At 42.4% G+C, this 14893-nt stretch overlaps 1 protein-coding gene across 3 annotated transcripts; it reads right to left on the bottom strand.

Moving 5' to 3' along the window:
• Window positions 1-313: 313 nt before the first annotated feature.
• iffo1a (intermediate filament family orphan 1a) lies at window positions 314-14095 on the bottom strand. Of its 3 annotated transcripts, none has more exons than XM_018682136.2 (10): window positions 13832-14095; window positions 12424-13575; window positions 6136-6196; window positions 5649-5744; window positions 5309-5449; window positions 5040-5227; window positions 4847-4964; window positions 4032-4133; window positions 3786-3916; window positions 314-3051 (listed from the first exon to the last, which is right to left on the bottom strand). In XM_018682136.2, the coding sequence occupies exons 2-10, from the start codon at window positions 13395-13397 to the stop codon at window positions 2895-2897; spliced, it is 1968 nt and encodes a 655-aa protein (XP_018537652.1). In that variant the 5' UTR covers window positions 13398-13575; window positions 13832-14095; the 3' UTR covers window positions 314-2894. The 3 variants fall into 3 exon arrangements, with proteins under 3 accessions (XP_018537652.1, XP_018537654.1, XP_018537653.1); XM_018682138.2 differs by having other exon boundaries at window positions 4847-4961; XM_018682137.2 differs by having other exon boundaries at window positions 5040-5224; window positions 13832-14089.
• Window positions 14096-14893: the final 798 nt, after the last annotated feature.

Here is a 14893-nt window from a genome sequence, read left to right as displayed (position 1 = left end):
TTTGTAGAATGCTGTTGTTTTGACCTTCAGGGTAACTACAGAAAGGATAAGTACATTAATATTAATAATATTAAAAGTAAAGAACTGAACTTCTGATATTCACGGGACATTTGAAGTCTTTAAAAGAGTGAAAGAAGCAGGACTTTAACATAAAGATTTAGATATTTCATTTACCACTGACAAAAGTTTATCTGTTCTAAATTGACCATGTAATGTAGAAATGTAGTGGAATATAAAGATAAAGCAGCCGATCCAGAGGGACTCTTTCTGCCTAAACCTTTGTAAACAACAAACTCACACAGACTCAAACAGAGACTCTTTCAGTGTCATTTATTCTGTTTCATTTTGTTTCAGTAAACTGATCAAACATACAGCTCCGCACACTGTGACAGAAAAAAAGAACAAGTTAAAGACCCCATGAAAACAGTAATGAACTGTTTTACCTGTGAAGTGATGGAGAATACAGCCCAGGCACAAAAGCCCACAAACAGCATTCCATTCATGCATTTAGTTGTTACAAAGAAAACGTGTTTCGAGCCTTACTTCAGGACACACTGTGTTTCTTCCCTTTAATCTTAGTTTCTGTTTCATGAGGTCTTCAAGTGTTTTTCTCCTCTCACACTTTATTTATTTCTCTCCACAGATGTTATTTACATTCTGTTAATATAGATGTCAACAGTTCGGTTTAAGCAGCATCTGTACAGTTTGATGAGGTGAGTGACGTTTGTCTATTTTGCTTTATTGTACACTTGCAGTTGCTTTGATTCGCTTTAACATTAAAGGAACAATGTGACAGTTAGAATTTTAGTCCTTGGGTTTTTTTCCACTGAGAACAATTGTGAAAAGTGTAAAATAATATATGAAACAATGGAAGATGCATTTTCTTGATACAATTAGAAATGAGCTCAGAGAAGAAAAGGACTAAAACTGAAAGTGTTCCTTTAATGGATCTGTGTCTTCTGTGGTGAACATGGCAGGTTACTGAATAAGCAGACATTCATTAATGAATTAATCAGAGATGTGACCATGAAGTGAACCGTAAACTGTAAAACATTCAATGCAGCATGTCAGCAAGGACAGAAAAACTGGCACAAACAGATTTAAAACCAGGATTTTTAGGAAAGTAAACTTCAATCTTATGGAGGTGCAATTTGAAGAAAGAAAACCCCTTTTAAACTACACTAACACCAGTTCTACTGCTATGATACTAATTCAGTTCAGTCAACAGCAATAGCAATGCTAAAACTGAAATAACAGTATAAACAAAATCTTAAAATGCACTGGCAGCTAAATTTTCAGATTTACATCATACAGCATTATTAGTTCAGCTTTATACACAGCCTTCTTATGTACATTACATACAGTGTGTAGCCTTTACAAACTGTACATTTACTATAGAACAAAGATTTCTTAAAATAGGTTTTTCATTTTAGTTAAAGGAAAAGAATGCTCTTAAACTTCTGTTGATGCCAACAACATATTACAGTATTTTATTGTATGAACTTGGTTGTTTTCAGGGTCATGGATAAATGATTGATTGATTGATTGATAAGGAATCCTAACAGGTTAAGAAGCTGGATTCTTTCTAAAATTATAGACTTTAACATTTACAGACTGTATTTACAAAGCAAAGAAAAAACATGACACTTTTCACCTCCACAGCATGTGATACGGATTGAGGTAAAATGTCTTCCTGCCAACTCTTCTTCCTGTCACATGATGTAACATTGTTTGTGGACAGTTGTAGGATTGGATAGGAAAAAAGTCTCTTTACCTGGCCTGTGTTATTTTCATTAATATATATCATATGATATGGACAGTGTGGTCAGGATTTCCACAGTGCAATCAGCACCTCATCTCTACTAAAATATTTTTCATCTCATATTTATTCACTGAGTGTTTTCTGAAGGTCTAAATGCTGCTGCAGAGAATTTCCCACATTGCCTGGAATATAAAGTTTGGGTTTGGTGGAAAGAAAATCTGAATCAGCCTCTAAAAACACTCACTTTATACTACTCTACTCTACTCTGTCAGAGAAGGTGTCATCGTGTCATATTTCTCAAATACTGAATATTTACTGTATTTAAGGCAAGCTGGGCTTTGATAAGTGGAAGTTTCTTTGTTATCTTATAGTTACTGTACCTACAGTACAGTCCCAGAAAATGGAAAAGTAGAATAGCATCTTCTGCACGTGCAACATCTTAAGCTGCTGCGCATGACAGGATTACAAATAAGATTTAAAAAACAACAACAAACAAAAATAAGCTTTTCATTATAATAAGTGGACATAAATCACCAGAAAAGTTCATATAATAGCTCTCTAATGAACAATTCATCATGTGCAAACTATTTATTTGTGCATTGCTTCCTCTCTGTGTCTCACACTTGAAAGGCATTACTACAGAAATTGTGCAAATAATTGGCTCCTGCACTAAACAGCAAGATCAGTGTGCAAATGAAAAGAAAACTTGTCTTGTTCATTTTTATCAGATGGGAAAATAGAAGCAAAATCAGTGAATTTCTCTTTTTTAGAAGCTTTGTAAGCAAATTCTGTTTGTGTAAGGACAGCAGTGTAAGTTTCCTGCCAACTGAAACACACACAAATCCTCCTTTTTGCTCTAAGTCTTCTGCTGTCGTGTTTGTGACCGGTAAAAATTACCAAACATCATCAGATAAACTCTTTTCAGAGAAGCTTAAAGATCAAGATCTGCTGATTTTTAAATAATTTCTACCTCAGGTCGACAAAAACCACCTAGATATACTGTAATGTGGATTTTTTTGACAGTTCTACACAACTGGTATTGTTTTCCACATGTTTTAGGCTCACAAACGGCACTAGAGGAAGAGAAGAGCATCAGTGTAGCATTATTTCAGAGTACTACCGGCAGCAGGTGTTAGGGTTTCCTCCAGGTCAGAGGTGGGATGCCGGCGTTGGTTTCGCAGTACGAATCGCTGCCCTCAGAGTCGGCAGGGAGAGCTGCTGGCTTCCTCCTCTCCTTCTCCTCGCTGTCAGTGTCGTCCACTGTCAGTGTGATGAGAGAGGAGGACTTCCTGTCAGTGAAGGGAGAGGAAAAGGAGGTTAATGTAGCTGTAACCTTTGAAAGATGAATCTTAGCTTTCGATCATAGCACACGCTCTTCCTCAGCTGATGCACAGCTATGCCAATATGGAGTCGTCGAAATGTCCATAAAAACAGAAACGTGAAGAGCTACAGTTTCAAAATCCTAAAAGATTCTTCTGACCATCTGCATTAAAATTATCACGTGTTCATTTTCTCAGACAGTGCTGACAACAATTTTCATTCACTCGAAATAAGAAATACCACAAAAGTTATTAACTTCATGTGGATGGAACTCATCTCCTTCTACCTTATCAATCACTTAATTAAAATCATACCCTCAATTAACCTCCTTCATGAAGGTTGTCAACACAGTCTCTGACCTTCTGATCCCTTTTCGGCAGCAGAATCATCAGAGGAAAAGCCTTTACAGTGAGCTAAACACAACTAAAATGTGGTGCTGAGAGTGACCAAAGGAGCAGAGACATCAGCCTCTAACATCTCAGCAGTCAACGTGGTGAGTGAGTGTTGAGCAGCTGTGAGTGTGAAGGGAGAGTCACAGCCTCACATTTGTAAACACAGAACAAAAACGCTCCCTGGTGATGATGATTTTCTGCCCCTGGATGCTGCTCTGTGCATTTGTGAGATTAATTAAACTCTATAAACACAGTGTTGTTCAGGCAGTTTATCATGTTGCTGTGTGTGTGTGTGTGTGTGTGTGTGTTACCTGTCTCCACTCTGTGTAATGAGTCTCCTGCAGGTCTCCATCTGGACGTCCAGCCCTCTTTTCATCGAACACATCTCCATGTACTCGTGCAGGTGACGGTTCATGTCGCTCTTCGCTGTCGCCAGTTCCAACTGAACAAGACGGAAAACACAAATCCATTATCACCACTGACATTATTAGTACTATTAATACGACTAAAACTGTACTGATAACATAATAAATACAATGCACATGAATATGTCTCACCTCTATCTGGTCGATGGTGTCCTGGTATTCCTTCTCTCTGGATTTGAACAGAGACTCTGTGTCTTTAATCACTTTCTCGATGGACTCCTCCTGCTGCTGCAGCTGGGTCCGATGAAGGAAGAGGGAGAAAGAAACAGAATAAAACACAGTCCATTCACACAGTGACATCTTAAACTGTTTGTTTGTTCAATGAAAAAGAAAAAACATGTTGAATGTGTAATGATATAAAATAGAAACACAACGAATCTTCAGTGACAAAGGCACAGTTTGTGTAAATACAAACACTAATCAGCCAAACTAAGTGAAGACACTTGTGTGAGTGCATCATGGGAGTGAAAAGTCTTTTAATCTGTTTTGTTTTCCCTGCAGTGAGTCTTTAGCTCTTCATTAAGCAGGTTGTTAGCCTCTTCTGGCTAATCTGGTTAAACAGATTACAGGTCACTGGGATAGACTCGAGCCGTCTGCGTCATCTGACTGAACTCAACAACAAAGCATCAACCTGCTGTAGGTGACTGTTATAATGGACTAAAAACAGCTTGTCAGGTCAGGTCAGCCAAGTGGGACAAAGTAAAACCACCCTGACTGGAAAACACTGGTGGAGCTGGAGGAGGAAGTTTTTCTGAGCTCAAATCAGGAACAATAAGATTTTGTGCCTGTGAAATGATGTTTCGAAATCATTTCAAAGCCTGTAAATCTGTTTGGAAACCATATTCAAGTTTGTGATTCTCAGGATAACAACACAAACTGTGTGTGCAAATTACATAAATGCTGTGATAAGTGAGGTTTTGCAAAGTCCCTTTATGAACATGTTTTACCTCTCCCTGTGTTTCAACTCCCAGTGTGTATCCAGAAAAATCTTCCCACAGCAAAAGTGTTTCCTCTGTTTCCTCCCAGGCCAGACTGTCGCAGTCGTCCTCAAACTCACACTCCCTTCTAGTCAAAACACACACACACATTAGACATGTAAACAACGTGATGTTTTAGTGTTTGTGTGTTTAAATCACCTACAGCTGATTCAGCATCTTCTGCATCTGCTCGTTGATCTGATTGGCCGACGTGCTGCACGACTCCTCGTCTTTACCCCCTCCTCCCTCGCTCTCAGACATGCTCAGTTCGTCTCCGTCCCCGCCCTTCGCCGACTGCCCGCTGTGCTTCCTGGTCCGGCGGTTCAGAGTGGAGGGGGGCGTGGCCACCTGCTGGGGGCGCGGGGGGGGGCAGGTTCATTTAAAGTGAAGGAGGATGAGATTTTTGAAGACAACTCATCGTCACATACGTACCTGGAAGATGTGAATCATGTCCTCACAGTTCCTCTGCTGGGCGACGTCACAGAGGCGGGCAGTGATGTCGATGCGGCGGCAGATATCCATGTCCACCTTCATGGCCTTTTCCTGGATCTTAGTGTCCAGATCTGACAGGTTCTGGTGGACACAGAGAAAAGTCACTGGACTGATGATAGATTGAAGAACTCTTCTCTGCAGTTACAAATTGTGAATAAAAATATTCAAATATTTATATTTAAATTTATGAAAACCTTAACGGGTAAAAAGATTTATTTTGAGTCAGTTTCAAACCGTTCTCACACTTGGTGACATTAAAAAGACTTAAGTTGAAACTTACGTTGCTGACGAGTCCTTTGAAGAGAACGAGCTCGGCCTTCAGCTGCTTCACCCGGAGAGCCAACTCATCCTGACACACCTCACTCTCCTGCAGATCCTGCAAAACACACACACACACACTTATACAGCTACATCTTATACACATAGGATTCTTTAAATATTACAGCTTTCTGTGAATGAATGTAACTGTGAAACAGTCAGTCAAACATGGACATAAATAAACGTATAGCAAGTGCTGATTCTTTTAAAATAAAGACCAAATTTCCATCAAACACTGTGGGATGAAGAGGATGTGGTCACTGCTGCATCATCCCCCACATTAACTGTGATGTTGCAGAGGAAGGAGGGAGGAGGAGGAACAAGATGTAGGTGGGAAAAGCTGATTAAAATCAGAGTGAGAGAAGCAGCTGGAGCTGACTGGTGCTGTTTTAGTCTATTTCATGTTGTGTGCTCTATATGTGCTGTATGTTGTGGTAATGTAACTGTACCTCCTCCAGTTCTGCCACCTTCTCCTGCAGGTCCATCCTGGCTGTGTACTCCTCCTCCCACCTACAAACAGAAATAAAAGTATTTGTGAAATATTCATCAAGTTTGGAGCAGGAAACACATCTGCAGTCTTCTAGAGCTTAATCAAGGATAGCTTTACAACATTCATTCACACACACACACATTCATACTATAGTCATCACAGGCCAGTCATGTGTCTGTGTGTATGATTCAGCTTGCAGTCATTCAGTCACAAACCCTGTATTCCTCCACTGATTGAGCTTTAACTATAATTACACTGTCAGACAGTTACAGTGTCAGCACACAATGACACTGAATCTGAACATGACTTCATCTTCAGATGGGATGAGGCAGGTGAAGAGTTTAAGCCTGCGATTAGCCGAGCGTCCTGATCTTCCTTCTCTGCAGCTTTAAGACAAAACCCACCACAGTTACCTGACTGACCTACAGTGTGCAGCACCGAGGCTCCTCCCACCACCGCCGCTATTACTCAGCGTGTGTTACATAAGGAGAGACCACGCAGGGAGCATGTAGAGCATGTACAGCACGAAGAGCACGAGGAGCATGAGGAGCATGAGGAGCACGAGGAGCAACACTCAGTCAGTCACTATGGCCAGCCGCTCACCAACATGTTTCAAATGTTTTTCAACAGCTGCTGAGTGACGTTAGACTGAACTGATGTATTGTCTTAGGAAAGTACTCCACTGATTCAGCACTGCACTCCTATAACCATCACACTACCCACAATGCAACTCAACTGCTGACCGTTCAGTCAGAGACTGGGTTGTGCACAGCTCATGTAGCCTGCAGCAGAGATGAGGACCAGGCTCCAGAGGTCTGCTCACTTCCCTCTAACTCCACGTTTGTAATCTTCAGGCCCAACCAACGGTGACTAAAGTGACATGGCTCGAGGACATTTGTCAGACTCACTCGGTTCCCTTTGAAACCACAAAAGCCTTTATGCCACTTGCAGTCATTCTTCTTAACATCTGGAAACAGACTGTGATGTAAAAAATCTCTCATCATCACTTCCTCTCAGCTGCTGTCTCCTTTCAATTTCTGCATCTTTTGTGTCCTTCACACGAACGTTACGCTGCTACAGCACTGAAATGATCACATCGTGACGTCAGATCAAATTATCTTCACATCGTCCTAATTTGAGCGATAAAGTAGAAGCCATGTGAAACGTGACTCCATACAGATTTCTGCTGGTTATAGTGACAGCACCATCAGTGTGGTCATCAGGAGAGTTTAACTGGAACTGGAACTCCAGCTGCAACGTGAGCAGAGACACAGACATGATGCCAGAGAGAGAGAGATGGTGTCAGAGTGACAGGGTGATGTCCTTGTAGCTCTGATGTGTTTGTCAGTCTCAACACGTGGCTCTGCAGTGATGCTGCTGGTTGTTATTATGTTTGAGTGGATACACAGCAGCTGGTTTATCTGTATATTTAATGATGTTGTACAGTAAAAGCTGAATGATGCAAAAGCTTGTTAAAATGTAAAAAAGTCTCGTTGTTACTCTGACTGTTTTATTAGAGGATTTTCATTCCTCTAGTGTGAGACCAGGCTGCTGCACAGCTGTGACGTCAGCAAACTAAGACGTCATGGAGAGGATGATGTGAATTTAACCTGTCCTCTGCAGAAACAGCAGAACACTTTGTTTGGTCAAACAGCTCATGTTCAGGGACAGGAGCTAATGAGAGCAGTTCTCTCATTTTCTTTAAGCATCTTTTCCTGATCTAAACTAAGAGGTTTTAGCTGATTAACCTTTATGACAATGGGGTGGTGTATCAGAAAATGCTTCTGTTATACCTTTCATTTTCATTTCATTTTAGTATGAGGACATTTGTTTCAGTGATTCCTGCATTAAAATGTTGCTGTTCAGAAGCCAACTCCTGAATATGAAGGCACCAAACATAATGTAAATGAAAAGCTCTCAAAATACAAACTGGAATTACGAAAACCAAGATAACAATTCTGCTTTACTATGGAAAACAATGACATGAAGTGTTCTCACTTTAATCAACGGGCTAACAGCACTGCTAGCAAGCAACGCAGGCCTCTTTCTAGCTACACACACACACACACAATGACTCATCTCACCCTCACAGAACATCTATCATAGGAGGTGATATTGGAAACATGAGAGAGCTGACATTTACCTGTTCTCTGTTAGTGGTGGAGTGAGCACTGAAAGTCTTTGGAGACTGTACAAGTGTGTTTATGAATTTTATGCAGCCAAAAGAATGTGGACACACCTTTGGTCTGGTGTTGTTCCATTTTCTGGACTAGACCCTTTAGAACCAAAGAAGTTTTAGACAGTAATGTTCTGCCAGCTTGGTAACAGATCCTTGGACGCTGACCGTGGCCCAGACCCCACATCAGTGCTGGGTGATAAGGCTCTAATGCTCTTGTGGCTGAACTGGAACAAATCCCTGCAGCCAGTCACCATCTGATGGGAAACCCTCCCAGAAGAGTGGATGTTGTTGCAGCAGCAGATTAATGTCTGTGGTTTTGGAATCATGTGTTCAACCACCACATACAGACGGGGGGCAAATTAAAAGAAAAGATACCAAAGTGTGTTAGTAATGTGACATTCCATCACAAGCCTCTAGAACATCTTCAGTGCTCCTTGTCAACTTCTTCAAGTGTACTGAACTTTACTGGAGGGATGAACAACGATCTTGTAAAGAAGATTCCCTCACTTTGTTTCTTGCATTTCACCACCTAGAGAACCCTAAAATCCCCTAAAGGCTGACCAGAAACATGAAGGATGACCAGGACCTAATAAAGGACCATTACAACCTCCTTAATGACCACTAGAACCTCCTAAAGGCCCATTAGAAACTTTCTGGAGGACCTCTGGGACCGAAAACCTCTACAACCTAGGACATCTCACTGATCATTAAAACTTCCAAAACTATATGTCAAACATTGGAACATCATTACGACCTCCACAAGACCACTACAAACTCCTCAGTGACCACTTAAACCTTATAATGGACCCCTGGACCCCTCTTCAGATTCTGTAAATAATGCACTGACTGGGGGGGGGCTAAAACAAGGATGGGTGAGAAGTCAGCAGCAAACAATTTAGACAGACAGAGAAGAGAAAGACATTTAGAGAGAGGGGGGAAAGACAGAGCACATAAAAAATGTAGAGGGAGAAATGTAAGAAGATGTATAGATACAGAGAGAGAGAGAGAGATAATGAGGAGAGAGAAGTGAAATACTGAGGGAGGCAGAGGGTAAAAGATAAAATGGAGAGGAGTCAGAGGGAGAGATGGCAGACTGGGTGACATCACTGTTGGCGGTCACAGGCCAGTGCTGCATTGCAGGCACCAGGACAAAACCCAGCAGGGAGGAGAAGGAGGAGGAGGAGGAGGAGGAGGAGGAAGAAAAGAGAGAAGAAGAGAGAGATGATAAGAAGAGGACCAAGAAGAAGGGGAGGAAAGAAAAGAGGGGAGGATGGGGGACAACAATGTGAGGGAGATGACATCAGAGAAAAACAACAGCTCATGGTAAACCTCTCCCCAGACACTTCCTCCTCCCTCCAGACAAACACTCCCAGTAAAATGAATGTGCTGCTCCTCTAACCTTACTGGGAGAAAGGAGCTGCAACATGGGAGACACTGTTTGTTCTGTATTCAGTATTTTTCCTACTGAAAATTCCCATTTTCTTTTAATCATTTCCTCAATATTCCTGAACATTGAAACAGAGCCCCAAGTTTCAGCTGACGACAGCCTGCACAAGCCTTAGCTACTGATCAAAATCTTATCAAAGAATCTAATGTTTTCTTTAAACACAGTCGTTCATCTTTTGTTCTGAAGATTCAGCTGAATGTCATCAACCACTTCAACATAGCTGAAGAAAAATGAAAGGCCCTTTCACTTTATAATATTTAGAAAAAGTGAGGAGCGGAGGTGGAGGAAACAGAAGATTCAACAGTGCTGCGAGTCCTTGGAAAACAGTTTTGAAGAGTCATCCTTCCTCACTTTAAATCAAACAGCCTCAGCAGGCTGAAGTACAGCGAGGAGAGGTCAGTGCTGTTTATCATTACACAGCAGCACAGGACTGTGTGTTAATGTGTGTCAGTGTGGAGCAGGTCAGAGGCTGCATGTTCAGTCAAACTATTCATAGAGTTTTTTACACTCATTTTATTGCATAAAAGCAACATAACTGCTGCAAATAAACAATTTCCTGTTTGTAGTTTTCATTTGCACCACCTTCCTCTTCATAAATAATTATACTTCCTGAGGCTAAATCTGTTTTTTTCTTTTCTTTTTACTTATAATGTACAATCCTGCTGTAAAATTACAAAGTCATAAAATGAATTAAAAGATGAGACGTGCAGGTCAACAGTTATTTTCATTATCGATTAATCTGATGAATATTTTCTTTATAGATTGTTTTGTCCTTTCAGTTTCACACAATAGTGAAAAATGTTTTCCAACAGCCTGAGGTGACGTCTTTGTATGTTTTATTTTGTAAAACCAAAAAGTCCAAGATCCAGAATATTCAGTTTTCTATCAAATATGACTGAGAAAAGTAGAAAATGCTCATGTTTAAGAAGCTGGAGCCAGAAAATACTTGATTAAAATGATTATTTGATAATCAAAATATTCGCTGATTAATTTTCTGTCAATCAACTAATCACTGAATGTACTGATGAACAGAATGAACAGGACAATATATATAAAATATCACTGTATAAGTCATTTGACTTGAAGTCTAGCTCTTGTTCCTGCAGAGTTTAAATGTGTTTACTTTGACTCCCTTTGGACAAAAGACTGTAAAAAAAAAAAAAAGCCTGTAAAGCAAATCCTGCCATAAAGCAGTCCTGCTCATTGATTTGCAACTGTGTCCTCAATGACCCAACATAAAGTCATTAGTCATTAAAGATTAAGGGAGAAATTAAGGGAAAGCTTCCTCAGCATAAAACATATTCTGACCTAATCCTGACGGGCTGATTAATTCTTATCACCACATCAGCCAAAACTGATCAATATCATGTTTCAGCTTTTCACAGGGATCAATGAATAAAACTATCTGTGCCAAAGTACAATGTGGAAGAGAAGCTGGTTTTGTTTTGGGGAGGGACATTTTCTCTCTTAACAACACACATGTACTGTTAATATTAATGTATAGTGTTGAAGTTATGATGTATTTAGAAACATAAAGTTAATTTTCCACTAACAAAGTGCATTATTTGCTTTTCATTAGAGAAATGAGCAGCACTGTTAGTTTGGGAGGCTGTGTCCTCTGAGAGTGACAGCACACTCTCTGCCTGACGCTGCCATCCACAAGTCAATACTTCTTACTGGAGCGTTAATATCATTCCCAGAAAAGGAGCCGGGTCGACCTGATCGTACCCTGCAGAAAGCTTTTATCTTTTATAACCCCCCCTCACTTAAGTCTGAATGCCTCTGGTCTTTTTATTGGTACACCAGAATAATATTACGACCTTCAGACAGTGATCATCATAATGAAATCTGACTCTTTGGTTTATTGCTTTTTTTCTGTTCATTTATTAAAACTTTAAAAAAGTGATTGTGTAAGTTATTCTTCAAACTAAAAAGACAAAAGTTTGATGGTTCTGAAATGTGAGAATCTGTTTCTTTTCCTGATCTTAAATGGAATATTTCAGCTTTGGGGCTGTTAGTTGGACATTTAACGTTGTCACCTTTTGCTCTAGAAAAGCATCTCAGCATCAACAATGCCTCCAACCTTGAGACAGATGGACTGCAACAGCAAAACACCACGTCAGGTTCCACTCCTCTCAGCCAAGAACAGGAGTCTGGACAGTTAAAGACTGATAAAATGTAGCCTGGTCTGATTAATCTGGATTTCAGCTGAGGTACGCAGATGGTAGGATCAGAATTTGGCGTCAACAGCGTGAATCCATGGACCCGACCGTCCAGGCTGCTGCTGCTGGTGTAATGGTGTGGGGAATGTTTTCTTGGCACATTTTGAGCCTCTTAATACCAATCAATCATGCTCTGAATGTCACAGCCTATCTGAGTGTTGCTGCTGACCATGCTCATCTGAGAGCAAAGAGAGAGTGGTGTTCCTAATAAAGTGCTCAGAGTGAATGTTAGTGGAAATATGTTCTTCTTTTTTGATGCCAGCTGTATCATGACTCTGGCAGAGTGAAGCTCTAACACTAACAAACTGATGACAGAACATCAGCAGCTCCTGTCAGAACGGGTCATCCAGACAAACACCCTGTGACCTGCTGATGAACCTGAGTCTAAACTGTCCTCACCTTCTCTTGTACTCGTCTCTCTCTCTCTTCACCTTGGCCAGCACGTTGTACAGGGCCCTGATCTCCGGTGTGATGGTGTCGATCTGGACCCCGACGCCGTCCGGGTGCGTCCAGGAGACCCCGGGTCCCGTGACGCACGACTCTCTGCCGGTGCCGAACCGGCGGGTGTGGTTGAAGGACCAGATCGTCCCGGGGAGGAAACGCGGCGGAGGAGGGGGGGCGTTGCTGGTGTTCGTCCCGGCGTGAGCAGCGTATCTCTCGTTGATGTTGGTGATGGTTTTGGACGGGTCGCTGGGACTCAGCGCCGGGCTGACGGAGAACCCGGACGTGGTGAGGTTGGAGTTTGAGTCCGTGATGGGGTTGAGGTTGTTCCCCAGCAGGTACTTGTTGTCAAAGAGAGGAGGGGGGTTCAGGGTTGGAGAGAGGAGGCCGCCGGGCAGGTAGGCCGAGTTGTTGGCGTTGTGGAGCGGGATGAAGCCCGGTCTGGCCGGGATGGGCCCGATGAATCCGGTCTGGACCCCCATGTCTTTGGTCAGCGGTTTCTGGTGTCCGTCCCCTCCGCTGTTCTCCTCCAGCGCCTGCTGCAGCTGCTTCTCCAGCACCTTGTTCCTGCGCTCCAGCTCGTGCACTTTGGCCAGGAAGCAGCGGAAGCGCAGGTTCAGGGTCTTCAGGACGCTGATGTTGGAGCCCAGGTCGTTGCGCAGCGCGGTGGCCGCCGGGGGCACGCGGTGGAGGGGGCTGCTCAGGTGCAGGTAGGCGAGGCCCGACGGTGGCAGGGCGCCCAGATCCAGCCCGGAAAACCCATCAGGTCCGAACCCGGTGTGGTCCCCGAGGAAGTAACCAGGCTCCGGGATGGCGGAGTCGGTCTGGCCCGTCATCTGGTGGTGCTGCTGCTGTGGTGCCAGAAGACCGCTCTCCCCCAGGACCGGATTCATACTCGAGTAGGAAAATCTGAAGTGCTCGAAATCCGGCATGAACCCAGACTTCTATAGATTCAGCTCGGCAGGTAATTCCGTATAAAATCTGATCACTGTCCCGAACTAGAACCAGGCCCAGCAGCCTCTTCTTAACTCCTCCTCAGGATTTCACCTTTACGCAGAGGAGCTGCGGGCCAATAGGCAGAGGATGCGGTTAACCGGATGCTTCACAGGCCTGAAACGCACAACATAAAGAGAATACTGCGGTGAACCTGTCCGCACAAACCGAGCCGAGTTAAAACAACAAAGTACCACAAACTACCTCTGGGCCCTGCAGCGAAATCAGATCACTGAGTTTACTTTTACGCCGGACTAATTTCTAGGTGAGAGATCGCAGTGGCGATGCGCATCGTTTGTTTGTTTATTCTAAGCCTCGGAATAAAACCACGAGGAGATCATTTGCAGCTTTAATGAAAATGTAAACAACGTACCTGACGGTCAGAGGAGGAAACACTGAGTTTGGCACGAGACGATGAGGTGAAATCAGTGTGAGCAGAGAGACTGTCGAGCTGAGGCGCAGCAGAGCTCAGGGATAAACACAAGTGAATGACTGCGGCTGTGGGTTACCGTAATGGCCCAGAAAGAGGCGCATCGGACCGTAATAACGATAGTGAAGGTGCACCTGTCAGACATCTGAAATATTAAACTTTGCTGAAGCGGACACTTCCACATTAATGTGCTGTAAACTCTTCCGGAAGCTGATGTTCGCTGCGGTGACTGAACTAACGACATGTGATGAGGTGAAAATGTTAACTAACCTGGTTTAACTAAGAGGTGGTTTCCAAAAGCCTGAAAAAAAACTGTGAGAGTTTGTGTACATCAGAATCATCGGTACTTCTCTCCCCTGCATACAAACACACCTGTGAATCACCTACAGACCACACCCACCCTGACACCTGTCCACACCCACCTCTGCACCAGGACCTCCTCCACCGGGATCTGCATATTCTGTGATGAAGAAACTCGGATTTTCCCTCTGTCTTCATAACTAATCTTTCTGCTCTGACACATGTGATGAACCACAATCAAAAATCTTTCCTCTCTTCCTTTTTACCAGAAATGATATTACATTTGGAATCATGGAGGATATGAAAACTGAATTAGGTCAATTGTTTATTTATAAATGTAAATGTAGAGAGAACGATCACTGTGCTGCAAACAAAAGAAAACAAACAAAAAACTACTGAACATTACTGATGTCCCTGAATTATTAGAAGGGACTTCTTAACTATTTTATTCTATTTTGTTTATTTGTCTTTTATTAGATTCTGTTTACAGTGTGTGTTCTGTTTTCTAAGGAGCATACAACTGATGTATCACTTCCACATATATTGCTGAGCTGTAAAGCTGCGAACCTTCAGACTGAGTGGTGTTTGTATCTGTTCTGTTCATTTTCACTTTACTCAGTTACTACACATGCCTCATGTCTGTCCTGTCGCTCTGTGATTCATCTACATTTCATCTGTGGAAATATCTATAAACTGAACATCAAG

This window comes from Lates calcarifer, linkage group LG3 (assembly GCF_001640805.2).
Source record: "Lates calcarifer isolate ASB-BC8 linkage group LG3, TLL_Latcal_v3, whole genome shotgun sequence".
NCBI lineage: Eukaryota > Metazoa > Chordata > Actinopteri > Centropomidae > Lates > Lates calcarifer.
Note: the sequence above shows the minus strand (reverse complement) of the source record. Positions and strands in the feature narration are given on the sequence as shown.

What these genes read in the sequence shown, in the direction of transcription:
- iffo1a (XM_018682136.2), bottom strand. Translation starts at nt 13,397, where the DNA reads ATGCCGGATTTCGAGCACTTCAGATTTTCCTACTCGAGTATGAATCCG. An exon ending in AGGTGGCAGAACTGGAGGAG is followed by an intron (nt 5,745 to 6,135) that starts GTACAGTTACAT and finishes TGTGTTTTGCAG; the next exon opens with GATCTGCAGGAGAGTGAGGT. An exon ending in ACATGATTCACATCTTCCAG is followed by an intron (nt 5,228 to 5,308) that starts GTACGTATGTGA and finishes CCGCGCCCCCAG; the next exon opens with CAGGTGGCCACGCCCCCCTC.